Here is a 23164-nt window from a genome sequence, read left to right as displayed (position 1 = left end):
CCTAATAGGTGGCAATGTGATGTGATGTGTGGGCGGGCGTGAGATGGGCGGGTGGGCGTGACGTAAACGGAAAAGGGGGCGGGATAAACAAAGTCTGCAGGCTGCAGGTGGTGCATGTTCAGCTAATTAACCAGGAAAAGCACTTAAACAATTAAGCCCGCGAATGCAATCAGCGGCAGAGGCAGTGGCAGAGGCAGAAGCAAAAGAAAGAAACTTACAGTTACCGCCAAAGGTAATGCTACAGCTACGGAATACAGCTACAGCCTTCGCAATTATCGGTTAAATCATTTTAATTAACACTTGGCAGGGCGAGTGTGCTAGTGTTGTGATTGTGATTTATCATATGCCACGTGTAATTGGTTGAATTCGCTCTTGCCATTGCAAAAAGTGTGTCTGCGTCTGTGTGTAGGTGTGTGAGTGTGTAAGTGTGTGGGGGGGTCGGTATTGATTAGTGTGCCAGTGCGCGAGTGTGTGTTTGTGTTCCTTGGTGAGTGTTTGCGCTTTTGATATATCGGATAATGACTTCATTTTGTAAATTAAATGCCGGGGGGTTGCACATCCCCAGCCGACCTGGCCATGCTGATAATAAACGTTAATTGATGGCACTTTGATGTGCATGTGACTGACTAACTGAGTGGGTGATTGAGTGATTGAGTGAATGAGCCGCTGAACAACTAAGGTGAGGCTGCTGGTTAGGTGAAAGTTGAAAGCATTTCCTTTCGACGACCAAAAAGGACGGGGATGGTTTACGGAGGTCTCACAGTCTAAGTGGTTATACCAAATTAAGTTTGGCCTTAGCTTTGCTGTTAATAAAAGTAACCAATCGAACTTCTAATTGATTTGACTGTAGGAGTTTTATGTTTTAATTAGTTTTTTGAATTTATACTTCACATATCACCAAAGCGCAGCAAATTTTTCAAACTGTTTATACATCCTTTACTTAAAACTAATCCTTATAGCGAAGACCCTTCGCAGGATCTCTTCACCCGCCTAAAAGCATGCAACGAAAAAGGCGAAACTAAGTTCAACAACCAACAGAAGCACTAACAACTGTCGAAACCAAGGTTAGTCAACTAAAGGTATAACGAGTTAGGAAATAAAAAGGGAAATTTTCGAAAAAACAAAATATATGGAAAATCGAATAACGCATAAACACAAGGTGAAGGAAAAGAAAAATACCAGTGGAAACATATCGGTTGTGTCCGCCGCCCGCTTCTTGCCCACTTCCAGTGTATGATGGCCCATTACAGCGGCGGCAGCGGCGGCGGCAGCAGCGGCGGCGGCGGCAGCGGCGTTGTTTGTGGTTGTTGTTGCTGTTGTCGAGGTGGCTGCTGCTGCGCCAGCGGTGCTGTGGTTGTTGTTGTTGTTGATGTTGTTCAGCTGGTGTTGCAATTGTTGCTGGTGATGGTGTGCCGTAAGAGGTGAGGTCTGTGTGTGTGTTCGTGTGTGTGTGTGCGTACGTGTCCAAACATTTTCGAAACATTTTTCGGGAAAATTGAAGTCAAACGAAAATTCACGGGGACACACAAAGAGAGGCAGGCAAATATATGCAAAATTATTAAAATATACAAGCATTTAAATGTGTCCATTAAATAGTTGACGGGTTCCAATTTTAATTATTCAAGCGGCATTGGTGTTGGCATATTTTTCATAATTTTTTGTTTCGATTTCATGAATTATTAATTAGTGCGTTCAATTTTCGTATTTTTTTCGCATTTTTTATAAATATATACGTTTCAGTTCATTTGAAATTTTTTTTGTTTTTTTTTTTGTTTTGCATTTGTGTTTTGTGCATATGTGTGTGTGTGTTTTTTTCAATAGTGTTCGTACCATCCATCGTAGAAGCAGTTACAGTGTGTGTGGGTGTGTGTGTGTGTGTTGGCACAGGCGAACAGATGAAAAATACATAATAGTAGAAGAGTACGGAAGTGTTTTGATATCGATAAGTAAATAAATAGAAAAAATCAAATTTTACGTATATAGATTATATTCGTATAGAGAGTAAATATGAATAAATCAAGTAGAAATCAACAGTAATCCAAATAAACACGATTTCCATTTGATATTGAAAGAGCTTTAAAAAAACGTTACACATACCAACTAAACGTTAATATTTTCGATTAATATTCATTGGTTTATTCGGAAAGAAGCGAAAAACAAGTTAGTTTCGTGTGAGTGGAAGCCTGGTTTGGTTAGAGAATCGTTTCAAAAAAAGCTTGCGAAAGCCAGCAAAGTGTAAAAGCCTTGTTTTCTTACATTCTAAAGAGTTTTCCTTTGGTCTTATGATCTAACTTAGGGGGTATCAAATTGATCGTCTTGACAACAAAATCACTGGGTTCGCCAATTGATACGCCAACTTTGACTAGACACATTCGCATTTGTGTTTTTTTTTGGGGGGAGAATATATCTTATACCTACCGATGCATCGTTGCTGATTTTCATTCACAAAAAGGAGATCAACTCAGGCAATTAAAGGGCAATTTAAATGTTACAGCTCCGATTTGGATTAAGGGTTTTGAAATTTGATTTCAGGAACACTTAATTTACTTTTTGTTTTGTTTTCGTGACCCAGTTTTTAATAGTATACACCCCTAGTGTATAGTTTTAAGTCCCCGGCAAAGTTGCGACCCCAATTTCCGTACCCATAAATTTTCTTGCAGAGCTCAATGCTAATGCGTTTAACACCGCAATTGGGTGCCCCTTGCCACGAAAGTGGACCCATGTGTGCCTAATAACCAAGAACCACAGGGTAAAAATAAACCGAACATAACACAGGCACACTGGCAAAAAACTTAGCATACATTTTGGGGCAGAGGTCGCATGAAAGAGTGCAAAATTTGCATTTAAATGGAGGCAGCGAAAGAGACAGCCAGTCCGAGGTGCAAAAGAGATGGCCAGTTGAATTGAGACTTCGTTCCTTCGCTTTTTTTTTTTTTACACCCGGCGTTTTTCTGGGCTAGTGTCACTGGCAATGAATGCTACAAATGGATTAATTCGCTTGGGCGCGACAACATCGTGGGGTGTTGCTGGCCATATGAACACGGCCATGGCTGGATGTGTGTATCGGGGTCGAGTCCATAAAAAACCGGCAGGCTGGACCGCCAGACTCCGCAGGACAATTCATTGGCATGGAAATCTCTGCTTTTAGTTAATTTTCCGGTTCAAACGTTATCCGGCCCGGACTAATCCTTGTCGTCCGTGTCCACGTTCGTTTACGTATCCGTGTCCTGTACAGGTTGACATTTACATTTTGGTCAGTGCGGCGGGCAAAAAGAAGGAGCGAAGAGCGCACTCCGGTCGTCCTTCCATTCCGGCTGCCCATTTCCATTCCCAGCAGTTTCACTTTTCCTCCGGCCTTTTTTCTTGGCCGAGATGCTCTTGTCACGCTTACATGCCGGGATTATAGTTCTGTGTGGTCGTTCGTTGCGGCAGGTGGCATATTTGCCATCGACGCCGAGGGGAGATCCCCCATCGATATGGGGCTTTTTCTCCCCTTCGCTTGCTGACATATGGGGACGTTTCGGTGACCCAAAATGCCAAACGGCAATCATAATAAACAAAACTTAAACGCTTATCAACGACAGCAACAATAACACAGGGAAATTATAGGGGGAAATCAAATATGCAAAGGCAAAGTTTGTGTTTGGTCTGTTTTTGTGGTGTAGAGTCGATTGGTTCTGGATATATATATATAGAGATAAATACGGTTGTAACTCGATAAGAGGCTGGGTTAATCAGCTAACGGTAAGTGGGCTTTTGGGGGTACATTTAAGGATATCCTTTAGATGGGACTACAGCCAAAGAAAAAAGATTTTGGTAGTTTCGTTTACCAAATTTTTTTTACTTTGCATGCAGGACAAGGTGAAAGTTATATACAGGGGATGTTGATATGGTTATATAGAGCTAATGGATATATTAACTTTAAACAAGACTACATAGGGTATTCAACAGTAAGATGTATAACAGGAATAGGAGATTATTATGGAATGGAACAGCAACGCTGCATCGGTTGTTTATATATAACAATATTTCTAACGATTGCTAGCTGTAAAGAATTTATTCCTCAACTTTTATGGAAAACACACCTTTTAAATTTCGATAGTAATCAAGCATTAACCTCTGCGGGATATCAGTTTAATGCGTGATGGAAAAAAAAACATGGTAGACAGGTGCAATAAGGTAAGCGTTTAATTCCCATTTTTACCCGGGCTGTAATCACATTAAACGAGCACCCATAAATACAATTATCGGCTCAGAGCGGGGGAAAGTCAACATATGTGCCAGTGTGTGTGTGCTTTCGGGACGTATCAAAGGACATTTTCATACAATAATCACGTTTGTCCTGCCCTTCCGCTCCACGAGGAGAGCCTCGATTGAATTACGCCTAAAATGCTGCAACAATTTTTCACTTTATGCGATATTATGCTGCAATTATGTGTGTCATTTTCACCCCCCTAGCCGCCAATGCGCCTTTCGGTCGGGCCAACAAGGACAGCGCTGTTGTTTGTTGCGTCAAATAAATTTCCAGCAGAAAGCAATTAAGTCGCGAATTAAGTACGGCGCATAGGACACGCAGCCGGGAAACAGGGATACGACCACGTACGTGCCCATGTGTGTGAGTGCCGTGTCGGCCCGGCTGCCTCTCTTTTCCGCTTTTCCGCTTTTCCGCTCTCCCGCTTTTCCTCCGCATTTTCCCGACTCGACCTGCTGCGTGCTCAAAGTTTTAACGCGTTGTAATAAATGTTAATTTTGGCCCAACGAAAATCAACATTTATGGCGTGTTTTATGTGAGCTTCAACATATTTTCCGTGTTGCCGGATATTTTGGCCCCAACTCTCTCATCGTCCTCCATCTGGCAGGATTATGTTCTTTCCCCCCACTCACATTGTTTGTTTGTTTCTGTCTGGGCGGCGTACTTAAAAAATATAATTATTTATTGATCTACAAACAAAATTAACATCTAAATGACGCCGGAACACCCTGTTTGAATGGTGTCCCACCAAATGATTGTTGAACATTTCATTTGCCTTGGACAAACATAATTAAGTTCAGCCAAATGAATTTTCAATTAGCCATAAAATTTTATTTGATGCCTCTCCACTGACTTGATTTCAATTGAACCCGCAGAATAATATTTTATACCGAACAGTTCATATTTTAACTCGACTGTAAAATATGCTGTGCAGTGAGTTAAAACTTTTCCGAATCAATTTCTTGTCAAATCTAGTTACATTTAGATTACTATAAATTATTGATAAATTTTGTCAATTCTAAATGTTTGCTATATGACAAATTTTCTTTTGATATGACCGCTAATGAGTATCAAAAGTACTACGGAAGTATTAAAAAATAGTCGAGTGCATAATCCAAATGTGTCACGTTTATCAGGCTGAATTATTCGGTTCATTGATTTGAAATTTTCTATATTTTCGGGGAGCGAGCGAAAGTCGCTTAAGCGTTTATTGCATAGCCACTGGCATAGCCATTGAATATGCAGCATAAATAAATAGCATAATTTGTGTTTTACAAATTTGTACGATTACACACATTTTTTTTTTTTTTTGCAGCTCTTACAGGGAATAACAGTTATTTGTAAAGAGATTTTATGTGTGAGGGCGTTTGTGTTTGCATAAAGTTAATTAAATTGTTTGCATGCGGCATTAACTTCTAATTAAATTTGCTTTAAATCCATATATCTATGGGAGGAGATTTACCAATAAAATCGAACTGTGAATTTGTCATGAATTTAAAGCAAATTCAATCAACTATTTCGAACTAAGCAGGATGGCCTAAGGCCATCTTTGGCTAGATATATACAGAGATATATATATATATGTATATATATTGATATATTTGTGTGGCGTGTTAGTGCAGGAGTAAAATTCTGTGTTGTATTTCTCTGTTGAGGTTATTTGGAGAACATAAACGAAAAATGCTAGTGGGGCGATCTTTTCACGATCCGATTGTCAGGCGTCTTGAAATTCGAAAGAATTTATTTTAACTAGTTAACATCAGCTGTTCAGTTCGTGAAAAGGTCGCTTTAGGCAAACATGTAGAACAGAAAAATCACTTCGCAGGAAATAAAAATAAATGAAACCATAAGTATTTAGGCAGCACAAAGGAACAAGTCAACGGAAAATAATAAAAACGAAAGGTACAGGGCATAACTTGATCGAACGCAAACGCAAAGAGAAGGTTTCGAAAAGTATAGAAAAATATATAGTATATAGCCATACCGCAGCTGCAGCAGCGACAGCGGTGGCGCGTGTTTGGGCCGCTTTTAATTGTGCCTGTAGGTGCAGGGGGGATGGAAGTAGCGGCAGGGGTCGCGTGCGCACCTGCCCTTCACGGCGTCCATGCAAACCGTTATCGAGCCGTCGTCGTGCCTGGCGACGCTCTCCTGCGGATGCGCAAACCGGCACTCGGATTCCGCCCGCTTGCAGGCGCCGCGCAGGAATTCGCGGCACACCTGTATATCGGTTTTGGATATCGTTTATCGGTTATCGGATATTGGTTATCGGATATACCGCATTCGCATTCGCAATCGCAATCGTCGCCATCGATCGCAAAAACACACACACAACACGACGCCCGCATTTCGACGATCATCGGTGGGTTTCGGTTTCGGTTTTTATTTTTCGGGGTTGGGCAATATCAGTTATCAGGTGGTTTGCACATTTATCGATCCATTGATCGATTTCGCAGTTCGCAGATCGCACATCGGTTTCGGTATCGGTATCAGTCGATTGGTTGGTTGGTTGGTTGATTGGTTGGCGGGCGTTGGCAGCGGATAGCAAAAGTGGCAGCAGTTGTGGTTCAAAGTGGTTCAGAGTGGTGTTTTCGGTTTGGTGTGTGTGTGTTTTATAGGCGGAGAGGTGTATGTGTGTGTGTGGAGTGTGTTTTTTGGAAATAATGGAAGGATATTCAGTAACAAGTTCATTTCTTTTGTTTCGTTTTTTTACTTTAGTTATTATTTTGGTTTACGTTTTAGTTTTCATCAAAAGAAAAGTTAAGTATTTGCGCAAAAATATACATATATATTTTCGATTCGTTCCAAGTCAAATGGTAGGCAAGTTCTGTTTAGTGATTAGAGCCGATCTGGATGCATTTCAAATTGGTTTTATTTGTGTTAGGTTTTTGCTTGATTATTTTTTCTTTTGCTGTTGCACTTGCCTCTTGGAATGGGTTTGCTTTGTTTTATTTTTGGGTGTTGTTTTTATTTTTGCTTCATGCCGATTAGTTTTCAAATTGCATTTTTCTGGGTTGGTGCACTTTTGAGTACGAGAAACACAAGAGTAACACGTAGCACAAACATAACAAAAAGGAACAACGAGAATGCAAGGATTATTCGAAATCAGGAGTAAACAATAACTCAAAGACGTTACGGGGAGCTCGGGTTGGACTGTTTGTAGAGAGTATTTCGGTGTCTGCTGATTCAAAGTAAACAAGAGCTAGGATATTAAAGGAAAAAACTCGAAATCAATGGCTGAACAACTACCACTCTATGGTCCCTCGAGGGAATACGAAAAATTCTTCTACTCCTTTACACCATATCTACAATGATTTAATTTTGAGGGCTAAAGGAACTCTAAAACTTTGTAAGAGGTCTGGAGAATGGGGTGAAAAACGGAGCTTCCTTCCGGTAATCGGAAAATCAAAATAACTTTACGGAAACGGGAAAATCAAAACGAAATCAGAAATATTTGTGCAAAGAATTCTGAAATTTAATATAGATTTCTTGGGCTATTTACAGGGCTCGTAAGCTTCCTAAAAAAGCTTCTGAAAAGCAGCTGCTAGGCCAAGCTGCAATATTGTGCGATCGACTCTTCCATCGATCCTTTCTAATTCGTTTACACTAGATAGATAAATAAGATCTTAAGAAATGAAAGTAAGAGTACATCGAGATTGGGTGTCTTTATATTTGGTTTCAATTTGGCGGTGTTAGACAAATACGAATGTGTGTCAAAACGTCGAATCAATTCTGGTTATTGGCGAATTATACAGTTGATTTTGGTCGCAATTTCAGCTTGATCTTTTGGCAAACTTAAGAGAACTCAAAACTCTGTACAATGTCTTCGTTTTTAGTTCGCAATACTTGTATACGTAGTTAAGATTAATTCTAATTAGAAATATAAATACATAAACACATGCCACGAAAAGGAACACAAGAAACGGAAACAATTTTCGTTGCGTGTAAGTCTCGCCGACGGCGAACAAACAAATAATGTTAATAAACACAACGTAAGCGTAAATTAAATCGCAGAAAATTGACTTCCATGGATACATAAACGTATATCGAAACGTATTTTGTGCGGCATCGGGCCGAAACTCACCTCTAATCTGTCGGAACGTGGTATTTTCTGCTGGGCCACCTGCACTGTTTGGGGCACCACGGGTCCCAACTGGGAGGCCACGGCCGTGGGATCCGGACCCAGCAAGGTGGGCACCAGGTGTCCCGTTGTGTAGTACGGACTGTACGAGTTGGCCGGAATGCCAGTCAGATAGGGACTTGTGGCCTGCAAGAGAACGGAGAGGGAAATGGGGGGAGGCTGGTCAGTCGTTTGGCCATTTATCAAAATAACTCATCAAACAGTTGTCCATCAGGACGTAATTATAGTGGCAGCTTTGTGGATTACCTTGAAATGTTTACGAATAATGGATTGTGTTGTCTAATTTCCTCGAGCGCATTACGGTAAATATCTAAACTGTCTAGATTTGCCTTATACTATATTTATTAAGAACATATTTTGTTCGTTTCCTAATGGTTTGTTTTATAAACTCAACAGAGTAATGCGATTTTATAGCGAGCTTAGTGTTCTGCTTTTATTTGGTTTTAGGTGGATTAAATTATTCTAATATAATAAACGAAAACTTAATAACATTTACAAGATTTTTTCGTACTTTTCAAACTAGCTGCAAATTATATTTTTTTAATATGGAATACTTCTATATCATCGACCACCAAGGGCTGCTCAATTTAAATTCCGTTTTAAATCTGTTTTATTTATGGCCTATCCCCATAACAATCTAATGGCTCGACACCCCATTGAAGGCTTCACACTGCCCATTAACTGACCCTTTCGCTGGGCTCAAATTATGCTTGGCACGCACTCGGAAACCTTTTTGGCCCCGACACCGGCTCTAATGAAAATTCATGCATTTTTCAACAATCGACATGGGTGCTCCTTCCTTTTGCCCACTGGCAAAAAAGCCCCTTCCTAATGACGGCTGTCGTTTAGCTGCAAATCCACAAAAACCATGTCGCAAATTATTTGGGAATTAATTTCCGATTTGTTATAAAGCGGAGAGCTCTCCCCCGCATGAATAAAACATTCCTCTGGCTCACTCTTCGACTCATTTTCGCGCACTTTGAATTCCCCATTTTTTTTCTGGCCGGCATTTCGGATATTCATGGTCGTGGCAGAGGAGAAGTCCGCTTATAAATATTCATATTTTCGAGCGGGAAGTCGAAACGAAGTGGGGGGAATTCAATTAAAGTATTAGAGCGGCACTTACCACGGTTGGCACTTGGCCCGATATGACCGGCTGGCCGGGCGCCATGCCCATCTGTTGCATCAGTGCATTCTTGAGGGCCAAATGATTGCGTCCATTTATCAATAACTGATCCTTCAGATGCTGTGGTGGATGAAAATATTTGCACGGCGGTTTATCACGATTACAGCGGCCCTGCAATAGAAAATGCGAAGAAAATGTTTAGCAAATTTTTCTGGTCTAGAGGAAAAAAAAGAGAAAGCTTCATAAATTGCCTCGACTGACAGCCAGCAGGGGTTAAATCTTTGTTCCCTGGCCATCGGCAGCTGGCCATAATTCAGATTCGATTCCTGGCTGTGGCAATTTAGTGAGCGTGTTGGCCAGGAAGTGCCTTTGTCGCACTAAATAAATTACTCGAAACGAATTTATGTTAATGGTTTCTATTCCTGGCTGCGGGAGCTGTGTTGATTAACACAAATTGTTGTGCTTAACCTTAATGCCCGGGTTGATTCTGGTTCGCTTTGCAGGAGTAAATATATTTTCATTTCACATTTATTGAATAAACAAAGTTCTTTCTCTTGCAAATTAATTGATGTGATTTTTATGTACATGAAATCGCGAGTATTAAATCTTAAAACGACTGACGTAATGTGTAATAAAACATATCGTGAATTCGGGTAGTATAATCTTTTCCCATTGAAGTTGTTATAATTGGGCGCCATTTGAAGCAAATTACTCTGCCTGCAATGGAGTACCTTCTGTGTAATTTCTGTTATCCTTGGCATGACTGGGAGCTCTGAATAGCTCTATGTTCGTGCTGTCAACACATTTTACCCGGCCCGAAAAAGCCAAACCAATTAACTGCATGCAAAAGCGCTGCAATTTCGCCTCAGGGCAAATCTGGATTCCGGAACGCTCGCGAGACATGAGACCGCATTTTTCCAAACATATTTTCGGGCTATAGCGATATCGAAACGAGATTTTAATTGCGAAAAAGTAAAAATTTCACTTCATTAGCACGTGTAATTGTGGCGGCGGATTAACGCGGCTCACCCCCACTTTTCCGCGGCCAAATGTCAACAATAATTTTAATGACCGGAGGATCGAACGACGGGAGAGTGGGCTAATGCGCCCTGATGCATGCAACATGGCATGTGGAACAGGGCTTTCCAGGAGAATCGAGGAGAATCGAGGGCAGGCCAACTGGCAAACAAATATGCATGTAAATTATATTTAATTCAGAGCAAATGAAGTTAACAAATATTTGCATACAGCAAGGCGGGCGACTCAACGTTCACAGAAAATGAGTGAAAAAAACCCATTGAAAAAGTACGAATTTATATGTAAAAGGGGAAAATTGTGTGTGCATAAATTGATTGTTTGCTCTGGCCAGAAGAGGACAGCAAATAGCAGGAGACAGGGACGGCAAACTGTAGCGGAGGAGACATGCCAACTCGTTTCGGTGCCCCCCCCTGTGTTTTTTCCCTTTTCTCCTGCTGCCGCTGCTGATGGCATTTACAATTTATGACGCCCTGAAAGCTGTACAAGATTTATGGCGCCCAACAACTGGCGCTAACTCACAAATAATTGTTGCCGAACAACAGTTCTGTTTATTTTTATTTGCTCTGTTATGATTCTCGCAAATATTTGCCAGCATATTGACAAATGTGGGGCAAACTAGGAGGAGCAACTTTTTAATAAACTACCAACTATCGGTTGAAGCCACTCGATACAAAGCCATAAATTAGGCTAATTAATTGTCAAATGCTTCGGATTCTCCATCGCCGGTGGATAAATATTTGGCGAGCCAACAAAATACTTTGCATTGTTGGCTCGCAATTTTGATCAATAAACACAGCACAAAATATTTATTGACGACAAGCAAATATTTTTCTCCATCCTTCTGCGCAAAACTTTCAATCAGCAACTGCCAGGACTTTCGGGACACACAGAAGGACAAACAGGCACTCGAACAGGAGCCACTTTGGCATGTTTGTTTGTGCTTATTGGCGCCATTGGCAGTACTTTAATGCTTCGATTGAGTTTACTCAACAACAGCCACCGATTTGAATAGCTGCATTTGAATCTCTCCCTGTATCTGACTCTTCCCATTCGATAAAATGGAAAAAATGTAAAAAACCAATACTTCTAAAACCGAAACATATCACTCCGATTCTGAAGAGAAGTTTGTAGTTTAATTCCCAATTTTGAAGCTATATTTCGCTTTAATGAAAGGCTAATGCAATTTTTTACGGCAATCACTCGTTGCCCTTGCAACTGGGTTAATTGCCTGCTGATGGCCATTGAATCATGTTGGGCACTTGGCTAACTGAATTAGCAGTGTGCATAAGCGGAGTGCTACGTTATTGATGAATCTATAAATCGATTTGGCATTCGTTTCGCCCATTCAGCGCCGCCATTCAGCGACTTTCAAGGGCTTTGGCAACAAATTTAAATTGCATTTGCCGGCCACAATCAAATAAGACATTATTCTTACAGGCCAGGAGAGATCCTCGGCTGCGGGAGCGACATTATCTTCGAGTGCCAAGCGTTCGCTTGCCACTTGCCACTTTCCACCTCCCGATTTCCCGTTTTCCCGGGGCAATTTCTTTCTTGTGGCTGGCGCCCGTAGATATGCAACACTTTCTTGCTCCTGCCGCTTGACATTGCCACCGCGACTTTCTTCCTTTTTCCCCCATTTTTTTTTCTTTTGCCACACGCCACACTAAACATTTTCATGTCATTTCGATTGTAATCTGCATGACTGCCTCGCTCCTTGGGCGTGCGAAAAAAAACCACGAGAGAGAGTGGAAAAGCGAGTGCTAAAATTGCAAATGGTGTCCACTCACGCACGCAGGGGGAAAGTGGCAGAAAGTGGGGAAAAATGGGGGGAGGGTGGTGGCGCCGCAGCATATTTGCATTGCCAGTGTTCGCGTTGTGCAACTGAAACTGGAACTGGAACCCTTTTTAGAGCTCTCGCCTTTTTTCGCAACGCTTCTTGTTTCACAGCTTCGGTCTGATGCAGATTATCCGCTTTAAATTGCAATGATTACTTTTTCGCTTTCCTCTTCCAGTTTTTTGTTTTTCCTTTTCTTTTTTTCATCCTTTTTCGGGCGGGATGATGGCAGTGATGGCATTTCAGAGCCATTTTTCTTCTTTTGCCAGGCCATTCGAAACAATGTCGCTGTCGTCTAGCGTTCTGGCATGCCATTGTGGAAAGCGGGGGAGGGAAAGTGGGCGGGGGTAGGTGGCCATTGGCTAAGGAATTTCTCATGTTTTCATGCCAAGTGCAAGTCAGGTCCAGTCATGTATATCGTCGCGTATCGCATTGCCATTTGGTCGACATGCGTCTTGGGATGTAGCCCCCTTCCTTATAATCCCCCCTCTCCCCCTCCAAGTTAAGTCCCCCCTTTGGAACGCAGCTGCTGCCCATCAACTTGGAGCTGGAAGCTAGGAGCTGGGAAATGGGAGCTGGGAGCTGGGAGCACTCAAGTCCATGTCCTCGTCGTCGTCCTCGTCCAAGTCGTTGGGTATTAAATGTCATTTTGCATTTCGTGACAAGTTGGCTAATCTGACTCGAAAGTTATTTATTTCTTCTTTGTTGAGTGCAAAGGAATTTTTCTTACACTTTTTTTTTTTTTTTTTTTGCCTCTGCCCCGAGAGCATTTACATGGCATTTTCCTTCGGGGTCTCTGTTTGTTCGGAACTAAACTCCTCTGCCCCGCCGACCAACTCCAGCTACTTTTCTTCAATTTAGCGGCGATAGGAATCGCCTTTGAATGTTAATAAAACGGATTTTTATGCAAATTTAAAACTGTTTAGTGGTTCGACTTTGCTATGCATTAAAAGAGGAAAAAATGCTATCCGCGTCTGGAGGTCCTTGCGAAAATAGACAAAGAGTTGGAATAATGCGAATGAAATATGTTCGCCTGGCTTTGCTTGAAATGCGGGGGAAACGAATGGCTGTGGCTTTAAAGTTTAAATTTGGTTAAACATTCAAGGGTAATATTTACTGCTGAAGGTTAATATTAATATTATAAGTGGTTGATATACACTTGGTGCCCCTAAAAATCTTCTTATGCCCCAAGCAGTTTGCACAAAACTATGTTATATTCACGAAAATTGGTTTTCCTCCATTGTTATAAATTCTAGAGGGCATTTCTGGCTGTAACTTCTCGGAGCGTGAGTGGAACTTATGATAAGCCACTTTGGAACACACAAATTGCATGTCCCCCGAACTTTTCAGCCCCATTCTCGCCCGACATCGTGCAGTGCAAACTCCATTTAAGGCTTTACATAAAACATAAGCAGAAAATGTTGCCGAAATTTTATTTTTTGCCAGCAGAGAAAGGGAAAACAACAACGTTGCCAGGCATAATTCCTGACACTCTCCGCTTTTTGGCCGTTCTTAAGCGAGTGAGAGAGCCAGTTGCCGAAAAATTTAATGCAAACTAACGGCACTACAAGCTTTAGCACTTTGGATTCGAACCATGCTCACACACACACACACACGTAAAAGCAAACACACACATGAGCAAGAGAAAGAAATGGCCAGAAACGAGTAGCAGGAGATAGTTGAAAACTATTTTCGACGCTTAACGGAGAACTCAATTTGTTTTCACTTGGCCATGCCCACACACACACCCACACACACACACATACAAATGGTAACGGAACGTAGCTCAATAACACAAACAGCAAATAGAGATAATCAAAAAGCAATTGCAAACAACAAGCAAGCCTCAAAATGGCCAAGAGGAAGAGCGAATTGGTAAGAGAGAGAGCGAGTGCCGTGTGGACACAGTGAGATATTTATTGTATAAATGCCGGCAACAAAATAAATTAAAAATGACAATTCACCGTAGGCATGGCCAGGGAAATAAAGGCAATTTTCCATGTGCCACATTCACACACACACACTCTTACAAACATACACTGACAAAGATATACACATACACAGCTAGAGGACTGCAACTAGTTTGCAGTTTAATTTTCAATATGGCTAACCGGCAGAGTCGAGCGAGCATTGAAAATGAAAATATTTTCCTGAAATGCAAACAAATTGGCAAAAGGCAAATGGTCAATATTTGCCGGCCATAGGAGAAGAGCCACGGCCGGGCAAAAGTGTTTGCAGGACCGGGACAAAACAATGGCCGAAAGCCGAGGTGGCTACGTGGCTGGGTGGCTAAGTGGGTGGTGAGTGGGTGGTGGGTGGCCTTCGGGTTGCAAGGTGGACGGCTGGCGACGGCCAGCGGTGCATGTTAAGCGATTCGCCTCAGACAAAAGGCAACACAGCACGGCACAGCCGGCTGTATCTGCAGTCACTGAACTCCTCCTAAAAGTATGCAGCGCCAAATAGCCATGCGAATGTGAGTGCTTCCCTCTTTTTTTCCTCTATCTCTTTCACTAGGGCTTCATCATAGCACATTAACTAGCGAAATTGTTGCCAATTTTAAAACCTTAGGTTTTGAAGCTCTTCAGGTGCATAACCCAAGATCTAGGTCTGACCCAGATGAGAAACTCAACATATTTTTTATCAATATTAAGCCATGTGCTAAAATTAATGCCATATATGATATAGTAACTCTTTGCCGCCAACGAGTGCGAATAGAAAGGATGCGTAAAAGATCTGAAATAGCTCAATGTATTCGTTGCCAAGAATTTGGACATACAGCGAAGTACTGCCGCCGGCATCCTAATTGTGCTCGCTGTGGAGAAGATCACCATACAAAGCAATGTGTTCGTCCCCAAGATCAACCGCCTACATGTATGCACTGTAGAGGGAATCATACAGCAAGCTACAAGGGTTGCCAATCTTATCAAGAATACCTTAGGCGATCGATGAGTTCAAAAAAACAATCAACGCGACAACATCCACAACAAAAACGTCAGCAACAACAGCCAATCCGAGAGCAGCAATCTCAGCAAATGCCTAACTCTTCTGCCAGCAATAATATAGGCTTATCTTATGCCTCTATTGTAAGAAATGGAATTGGTCATGCCCAGCGCCGTCTACATGATCTCCAAGCGCAGCCGCAAGTACAAAATTCGAAGAATACTCAACAACAACAATATGTGCTTGACGTTCAGTCTATATTGGAGCAACAGCAACAGCAATTTATGAAATGGCAACAACAACTTCAGCAACAGCAGCAGCAGCAATTCTTTTTGTGGTTACAACAACAGCAGCAGGAACAACAAAAGCAAAACAAACAGAACAGCCTTCGACTTGAAAGACTTGAAAATATGGTTTTCGAAATGGCCAATTCTATTAAGCAGTGGACTGGGGGCAAATCAGTGCTTCACAACAACGTTTCAGCCTCAAAATGAATACACTCAAAATCCTTATCTGGAATGTCAATGGCATTTCAGGTAAAGCCAGAGAAGTGGAATTCTTTGCGCACAACAACAACATTGATATTATACTTTTAAGTGAAATTAGGCTCAATCGAGGTGAAGTTGTCAAAATTTTCGGATATTCCTTCTATCCAGCATATAAACCTTCACGACATAATCAAGGAATGGGTGGGGCGGCGGTATTGGTAAGAAGCTCTCTCAGTCATTTCCCACAACGTATTATAGAAACGAAAAGCATTCAATTGTCTTCCATTAAAGTTGCGACCGGCTTAGGACTCGTGGATGTAAGCGCAATATACTGTCCTCCAGGCCAAAGAATTGTAGAAAGACATTTCACTGATATACTCTCTTCTTGTGGTCAGAGGTACATAGTTGGTGGTGACTGGAATGCTAGACATTGGATGTGGGGTGACACCTACAATTCACCCAGAGGCCGTGAGCTGGTTGAATCGATTTCAGCCAGAGGGTCCAAAATACTTGCCACTGGTTCACCAACGAGATACCCATATGTTCCTAGCCACACTGCTACTTGCATCGATTTTGCTTTATACCACGGAATTATGGATTCTCAAATCAATATCTGCCAAAACTGGGACTTGGAGTCTGATCACATTGCCCTTATTGTTAATCTACTAACAAATGGTTCCAATATCACCCGAAGCCCTCGGTTAATAACAAGTCGGACTGATCTCACTTCTTTCAAACAAATTCTTGATAACTCCTTTCAACTAAATTCTGCTCTGGACTCACGACAAGACATTGAGAATGCAGTTGACACTCTAACTAATAATATTTATATGGCTGCTTCTGCTTCGACGCCTTTGGAACCGGATTATCGTCCTATCAATTATGGTGTTGTTCTCACAAGGGAAGCCAAGGCGCTAATTGTAACAAAAAGGCGCCTTCGAAGAAGAGCAATTCGTTCTCAAGATCCTGAAGACCGTATTTTGTGGTACAGAGCTGCAATGCAACTTCGAACCCTTTTAAGGAGACTTCGAAGCGATTTTTTTGAGCATAAATTGTCTTCCATGGACTACACGGTGGATGCAAATTATTCACTGTGGAAATGTACAAAATCGCTTAAGCGCCAGCCCCTTAGACAGGTTCCTGTTCGGTGTCCCAGTGGTGAGCTCGCAAAAAATGAAGTGGAGCAGGCCAATGCTTTCGGTCTACATCTAGAAGAACGCTTCACTCCGTATAGCTTTGCATCGACAGTTCAGGTTAGCGAGACCCATCAAACTCTGGAGACGCCTCTGCAGATGTCGTTGCCAATAAAGCCTATAAGGATTGAAGAAATATCTGAAGTTATCCAGTCCTTACCGAAAAATAAGGCTCCAGGAATTGATAGAATTTGCAACGTAACGTTGAAGGCCTTGCCCATAAAAGCGATTCTATTTATAGCTTTAATATTTAATGCTATTATTAGGACTCAAGTGTTCCCAAAGCAATGGAAATTAGCAGCAATTCAGATGATCCACAAGCCAGGTAAGCCAGAGGCTGATCCTGAGTCTTACCGTCCGATAAGCCTCTTATCGTCCCTGTCCAAGTTGTGGGAGAGACTCATTGCCAATCGAATAGCAGTTATCATGAATCGAGACAATATCTTGCCAGACCACCAATTTGGTTTTCGAAGAGGACACGGCACTGTGGAACAAGTGCATAGATTGGTGAAACATATTTTGCAGGCCTTTGATGACAAAGAGTATTCCAACGCAGTTTTCATTGATATGCAGCAAGCCTTCGATAAGGTGTGGCATGTTGGACTTTTGCTTAAAATCAAAAACCTCCTACCTGCCCCCTACTATGGTCTTCTGAGATCCTACCTAGAAGAACGGGAGTTCAAGGTCAGAGTTAGGGACAGATACTCTGATAACTATAGAATGAGAGCAGGAGTACCTCAGGGCAGTGTGCTTGGGCCGCTGCTTTACTCTTTATATACAGTGGATATACCAAGCCCAAACAGACATCACATGATAGATCCTTCCAAAGCTTTGATTGCTACATATGCAGATGACATTGCAGTCATCTACAATTCCAGATGTCGGAGGGAAGCAGCAAATGGAATACAAGAATACCTTAAGGATCTTTCTGCTTGGTGTAAACGTTGGAATATGAGAATCAATCCGCAAAAAACTACGAACCCCTGCTTTACACTGAAGAGACTTGTATCTAACACCCCTGAAATCCAGCTAGAGGGAGTCAGTTTGGAACAGCCGTCGCAAGCAAAATATCTTGGTATCACACTGGATAAGCGCCTTACGTTCGGACCACATCTGAAAGCAACAGTCAAAAAATGTAACCAAAGGATTCAGCAACTGCGTTGGCTTACACACAGAAGGAGCACTTTGCCGCTGAGATGCAAGAGGGCAGTATATGCATTCTGTATCCTGCCAATCTGGCTTTATGGTATTCAAATTTGGGGGATCGCAGCCAAATCGAACTACAAAAGGTTACAAGTGTTGCAGAATCGGTTTCTACGTACCATTACTGACTGTCCCTGGTATGTGCGTGGCACGACACTTCACAGAGACCTAAATCTACACACTGTGGAAGAACAGATTGGGAGACACACAAGCCGATACCGAGATAGATTAGAAAGACACCGCAGCTTACTGGCTAGGAATCTACTCCCAGCGAGACCTTTGAGGCGTCTCAAAAGGCAAGGCTTTGCCAAGACGATAAGGAATCAATAAGAAAATACTATATATAATCCTCTTCTTAATGCTGAGGTTTGGTTTACTTTTCTCATTGGTGACACCTGTGTTGTTAAGTACTTTAATTTGCTGTACAGATTCTGCACTAAATAAATAAATAAAGAAAAAAAAAAAAAAAAAAAAAAAAAAAAAAAATCTCTTTCACTGTGTGTGTGCTATAGTGTGTAAATGTGTGTGTGTGAGTGGGGGAAAACAATGAACGACTTTCTGTGGCCATGTTTTTTTTCAATCATGCGTTCGTTTTCTCACTCATTCATTCGCTCAATGGGGGCACACGCCGCCACTGCAGTTGCATACTTTTGGGATTTGCAACAGATTCCCCACACGATCCTCGCTTACATTCTCCTTCTTCCCCTTCACCGTGAACGACCCCCTCCAAAAATCCCCCCTTCAAAACTGGCCCAGTGCGACAATCTGGCTCGGCTGCTTTAATTTTAAAACCAGCAACTTAGGGGCCGGCGAACCATTATCCTGGGAATAACTGCATTCGGGGGATTTGTGTTAATTGAAAAATGTGGCCCAGAATATATGGCCAGCACAACTGTACTTGGGCCAAAGTGGATTACCTTGCGGACAAAAGTGCACTCAGTTAATGGAATTCAACTAAACGCTGCTGTAACTGTCGTGTTTTGCCTTTTGCCGAATTCTAAACTATACTTGAGCTGCCCAAATGGCCAAATGGCCATTTCTGATTTCACTAGTGGCTCTATCTCAGTGCCGTGTTTTCGTTTCATTTGCTCATTTAACCTGCTCTCCAGTTGGATGGCTCCCCTCCCCCTTTCCCCTTTTGCTCATTTCATTTGCCGCTCGCGCTTATCAGCCTCGAAATTCACTTAATTTAATTAAAGTGCAGAACGGAGTGAGTGCAGAGCGCTGAAAAAAAGTAATAATAAAACGGAGAGAGCGCCACTCGCGGAGCGAAATGGTCAGAAAAAGGCAAGGGACTTTCACATTATTTTTGCACACAAACACCGGCGCACACAGTACTGCCAGTGGTCATTCCGCTCCCATCATCATCATCATTGCCATCCTCATCATCATCATCGTCATCATCCTCATCATCGGCCGCCATCATCGGTGTGGACGTCATTGCTTCATTTTCGCCTGCCGGTTACGGGCATTCGGCTCCGTTGCGCCCCCGAATTAATTTCCGTTTTGCAAACCAATTGAAAATCCAATTTTCAATACACAAACCATATAACGCCACGCTCCTCCTTCATTTCCCCTTACCCCCTATCCCCATATTCCCTTTCTCCATCCAGTTTCTCGCCAGCTCTTCCTGGCATACGTTTAACTAACGTCCTGGACACGTGAAAAAGTTTGCTCACATTTAAAGGGCTTTAAAAAAGTGGCCAGCGAACGTGGAACGTCGAGCTGAACTGGGGGGCAAAACTGGAGGCCATTGGCCACTGCGCCCGAAAGTAGGCAACAATATATATGGGCATTAAACGTAAACCGACTGCAGCCTGCAGGGCAACGAACAGGCTGCCAGGACCTGGCCCCCTGGCCCCTCTTGCCCCCCTTTCGCCTGGCATTGCCGTGTTTATTTGTACACAGGCCAACACACACACACACAACCGTGCATTCTACACACCCATATGGCCACATAATGCACGCCATGGCTCCTGCGACAGGCTGCGGTGCGTGCCAGTGAGTGTGTGTAAATGTATGAGTGAGTGTGAGTGTGTGGCACATTGATTTTTTTTCCCCAGGCCAGCCGAAGGCTTTGCTCCCCATGATTTGACCACATGGCCAGGACGCTTTACAAATTGCAGGGGATACGAGGGCACCGTTAGTGGGATTTCCTATAGCGATTCGATTAATCTGGCCAAAGCAGACCTGATCGGCAGCAGTATCTAAGCGAAGGATTTCGCTGAAGCCCTGGGGAATGCAAGCGAACATTCTTATTGTGCGGATGGGAAGCCATTTTCAAGTGGCACAACATTTGCATTTGCATTTGAATCGAATTTATTCATTTTCCTTTGTTATTGTTTGTTTATTTGAGTGACTATCAATGGAAAGGTTTCACTGCGTTTTTTTTCATTTGTTTCGGCTTTTGGGAAAGTCCTCTTAAAAAGCATTTTTAAGCCTAAAAGCATGCTGCGGTATTTCTGGCTTTGTTCGCTTTTCAACCCCATTCGCGCTTTTCTACTTTTTACGATAGAAATAAATTTTCAACATTCGCATTTTTCAACTTTTCAACACACACACACACACTCCCAAGGCAAAGGCCATATAATTGGAGGAGGGGTCCTGCCCTGACTTGACTTGGGTTTTATCCTTGCTCTGAAATCGACACTCACATAGATACCCGCACTCACACACAGACAAACACACACGCACTGGCGGAGATTGGCATAAACTGCGGCAACATTTAATGGCGAGCTTCGTTTTTGGCAGACATTGATGACTTTTTAACTGCAGTCATTTGCAGGGCGGCGTCGTTTACACAGCTCACACACACATAGATACGGCAAATGTTTGCCTAGGCACCACACTCACACTCACACCCATGCCCCCACTCCAAAAACACACGCACACACTCGCGGTGGCGTTTCCGTTTCCTTCGCTGCGCATTGTAAGCCATTTGAGCAGAAGGCGGCGACATCAGGAAAATATCGCGTGACGCGGCGATAAAAATAATCATCATAATGTAATGTGAAAGGAGGCCAACGAACGGAAGGGGAAGGGGAAAGCGAAAGGGGAGCGGTGAGGGGCGTGGCCGACTGCTTAATCGATTTTCCCTTTTGGCCGCGACAGGCGTGGCCCCATTTAATGCGATTATTTGCGATTTCTTTTATGTGGACGTCCGCAGTGTCCGCAAATTAACGAGCCCCCATAATAATTTAGTCGCATGCCGTAATAACAAGCCACAGAAGTGTGTGCGCCCCTTCCCCGCCCCCTTCTCTGCCCTCGAAAATGCTTCGCCCCAAGGGGGCGGTGGACTTTGGCCCCAAGGTCGTGGCACAGCCAAATTGATTTCGTTTCATGTTGTCCGACATATGTTGCCGACTTTTTGGCGCCAAACCCGCCGACGCCGCTCGAAGACATTTGCATGGTCGTAAAATGAGAAATAAAAACGGGTTGTCGGCCCACAGGCTTGCGGTCAAAATTTGCCTGTTGTTGGGGAATAAAAAGTTTTATTGCCCATGTGTGTGTTTTGTGTATGCGTGTGCGTGTGCTTCGGGGCATCGTTTGCAATTATTATGGCATACTTATGAAGGCGCATTTTGTGGACTCCTGCTCCCTAAACCGCCTAACAATGAATCACTTGACATTCAATACCGGCATACTAAAGCGTTTCAATGCGACAAACTAATTGAAAGGGGAAGCTTCCAGCAAGCAGACAAGGAGAAAGTTTATTGCAAACAGGAGGACACGAGGACACGAGGACACGCTTTTAATAAATCCATCACATAACCCGCATTATTAAAAAGATCCAAGTCCTGACACGAACAAGCAAAGTTTCGCTGGCAAACAAACACACACGGACACACACACATACACAAACATAGAGAGACAGAAGCGCAGGACAAACATGTCTAGGAGACACAGAGATGAAAAGGAAGGGCGAAAGTACACACACGAGCAGAAAAAGCGCTTATCAAATTTCCACAAACGATGACAATCAAACCGAAGGCGGCAGGACGAAGGACGAGGGACGACGGCCAGGACGAAATGATTGGACGTTGTGATGCTCTTGAGTGAATGTAATCGCCAATAAACTGCATAAAGCGCATATGAGATGGACTGGCTGACAATGGGCGAGCGTCCAGGACATCGAAAGGATTCAATCAGTGCGCAAACAAAAGGCCAACCGACTGGAGCGGGACTCCCTTCCACATAGATCCTGCAGACCCAACCCAAAGGCACATAAATAATTCAATTGTCAACACGCTCGGCAGTGCAACATGCGATAATATTACCCCACCGAACAGAGCGGAATGGAACGGACGGAAAACTTTTCTGCTAACAAAAATAAACTTTTTTGCCGCTGATGTTGCCATGTAACAACTTTATCGATTTACACAAAATGAGGCTCGTTATTAGTTGAAGGGGACATGTGCGACGAGTGCGGAGAAAGTGAGGAGAAAGGGTGCACAGAATAAACCAATAATTGTATTTTAGGTTTCACAAATATTTCTGTAAGCTACATATCATACAAGTTTAATGTCAAGGATCTTGGGTATTTAAAGGGCAGAAGGTTTAGCCAATTAGCATTCGATGGTTCAATCCCCCATGGATTTATTCTCAGAAAAAGATAAGAAAAAGTAAAGATGGTTTTCCTCTGCATGTACGATAACAGTTGACAGGGACATTCGAAAGGGAAAAGCTGAGGCATTTCCCGAGACTTTTCACCTCAATTAGAGTCTTCACTTTTGGCCAGCTGACTAATCCCGAGTCCTTGCAGCAGGACATCTATCTATGGCCCGCCCTCGTCCTTCATTTTTTACTCCCCATTTTTTATTGCCTCTTCCCGCTTTTATGACTTGCCACAGCCCCTTCATCATGCCGTCCCCCCTTCGATTTTATGATTTGCCACACACCCGGCAGTGTTTCCTCGGCTTTTGATTTTAAAGGACCCCCAGCACATAAGTGAG

At 42.8% G+C, this 23164-nt stretch overlaps 1 protein-coding gene across 1 annotated transcript in view; it reads right to left on the bottom strand.

Moving 5' to 3' along the window:
* LOC108093614 (AF4/FMR2 family member lilli) overlaps positions 1–23164 on the bottom strand; it is a 144791-nt gene that overhangs the window by 5177 nt on the left and 116450 nt on the right. The window contains 5 exon segments of the mRNA XM_017193743.2: positions 1180–1428; positions 6237–6301; positions 6304–6469; positions 8334–8516; positions 9517–9687. Coding sequence (XP_017049232.2) covers positions 1180–1428; positions 6237–6301; positions 6304–6469; positions 8334–8516; positions 9517–9687 — 834 coding nt within the window.

This window comes from Drosophila ficusphila, unplaced genomic scaffold (genome assembly GCF_018152265.1).
Source record: "Drosophila ficusphila isolate 14025-0441.05 unplaced genomic scaffold, ASM1815226v1 contig_414, whole genome shotgun sequence".
Classification (NCBI taxonomy): domain Eukaryota; kingdom Metazoa; phylum Arthropoda; class Insecta; order Diptera; family Drosophilidae; genus Drosophila; species Drosophila ficusphila.
The sequence above is the reverse complement of the archived record's forward strand: the minus strand, read 5'-3'. Positions and strand labels throughout refer to the sequence as shown.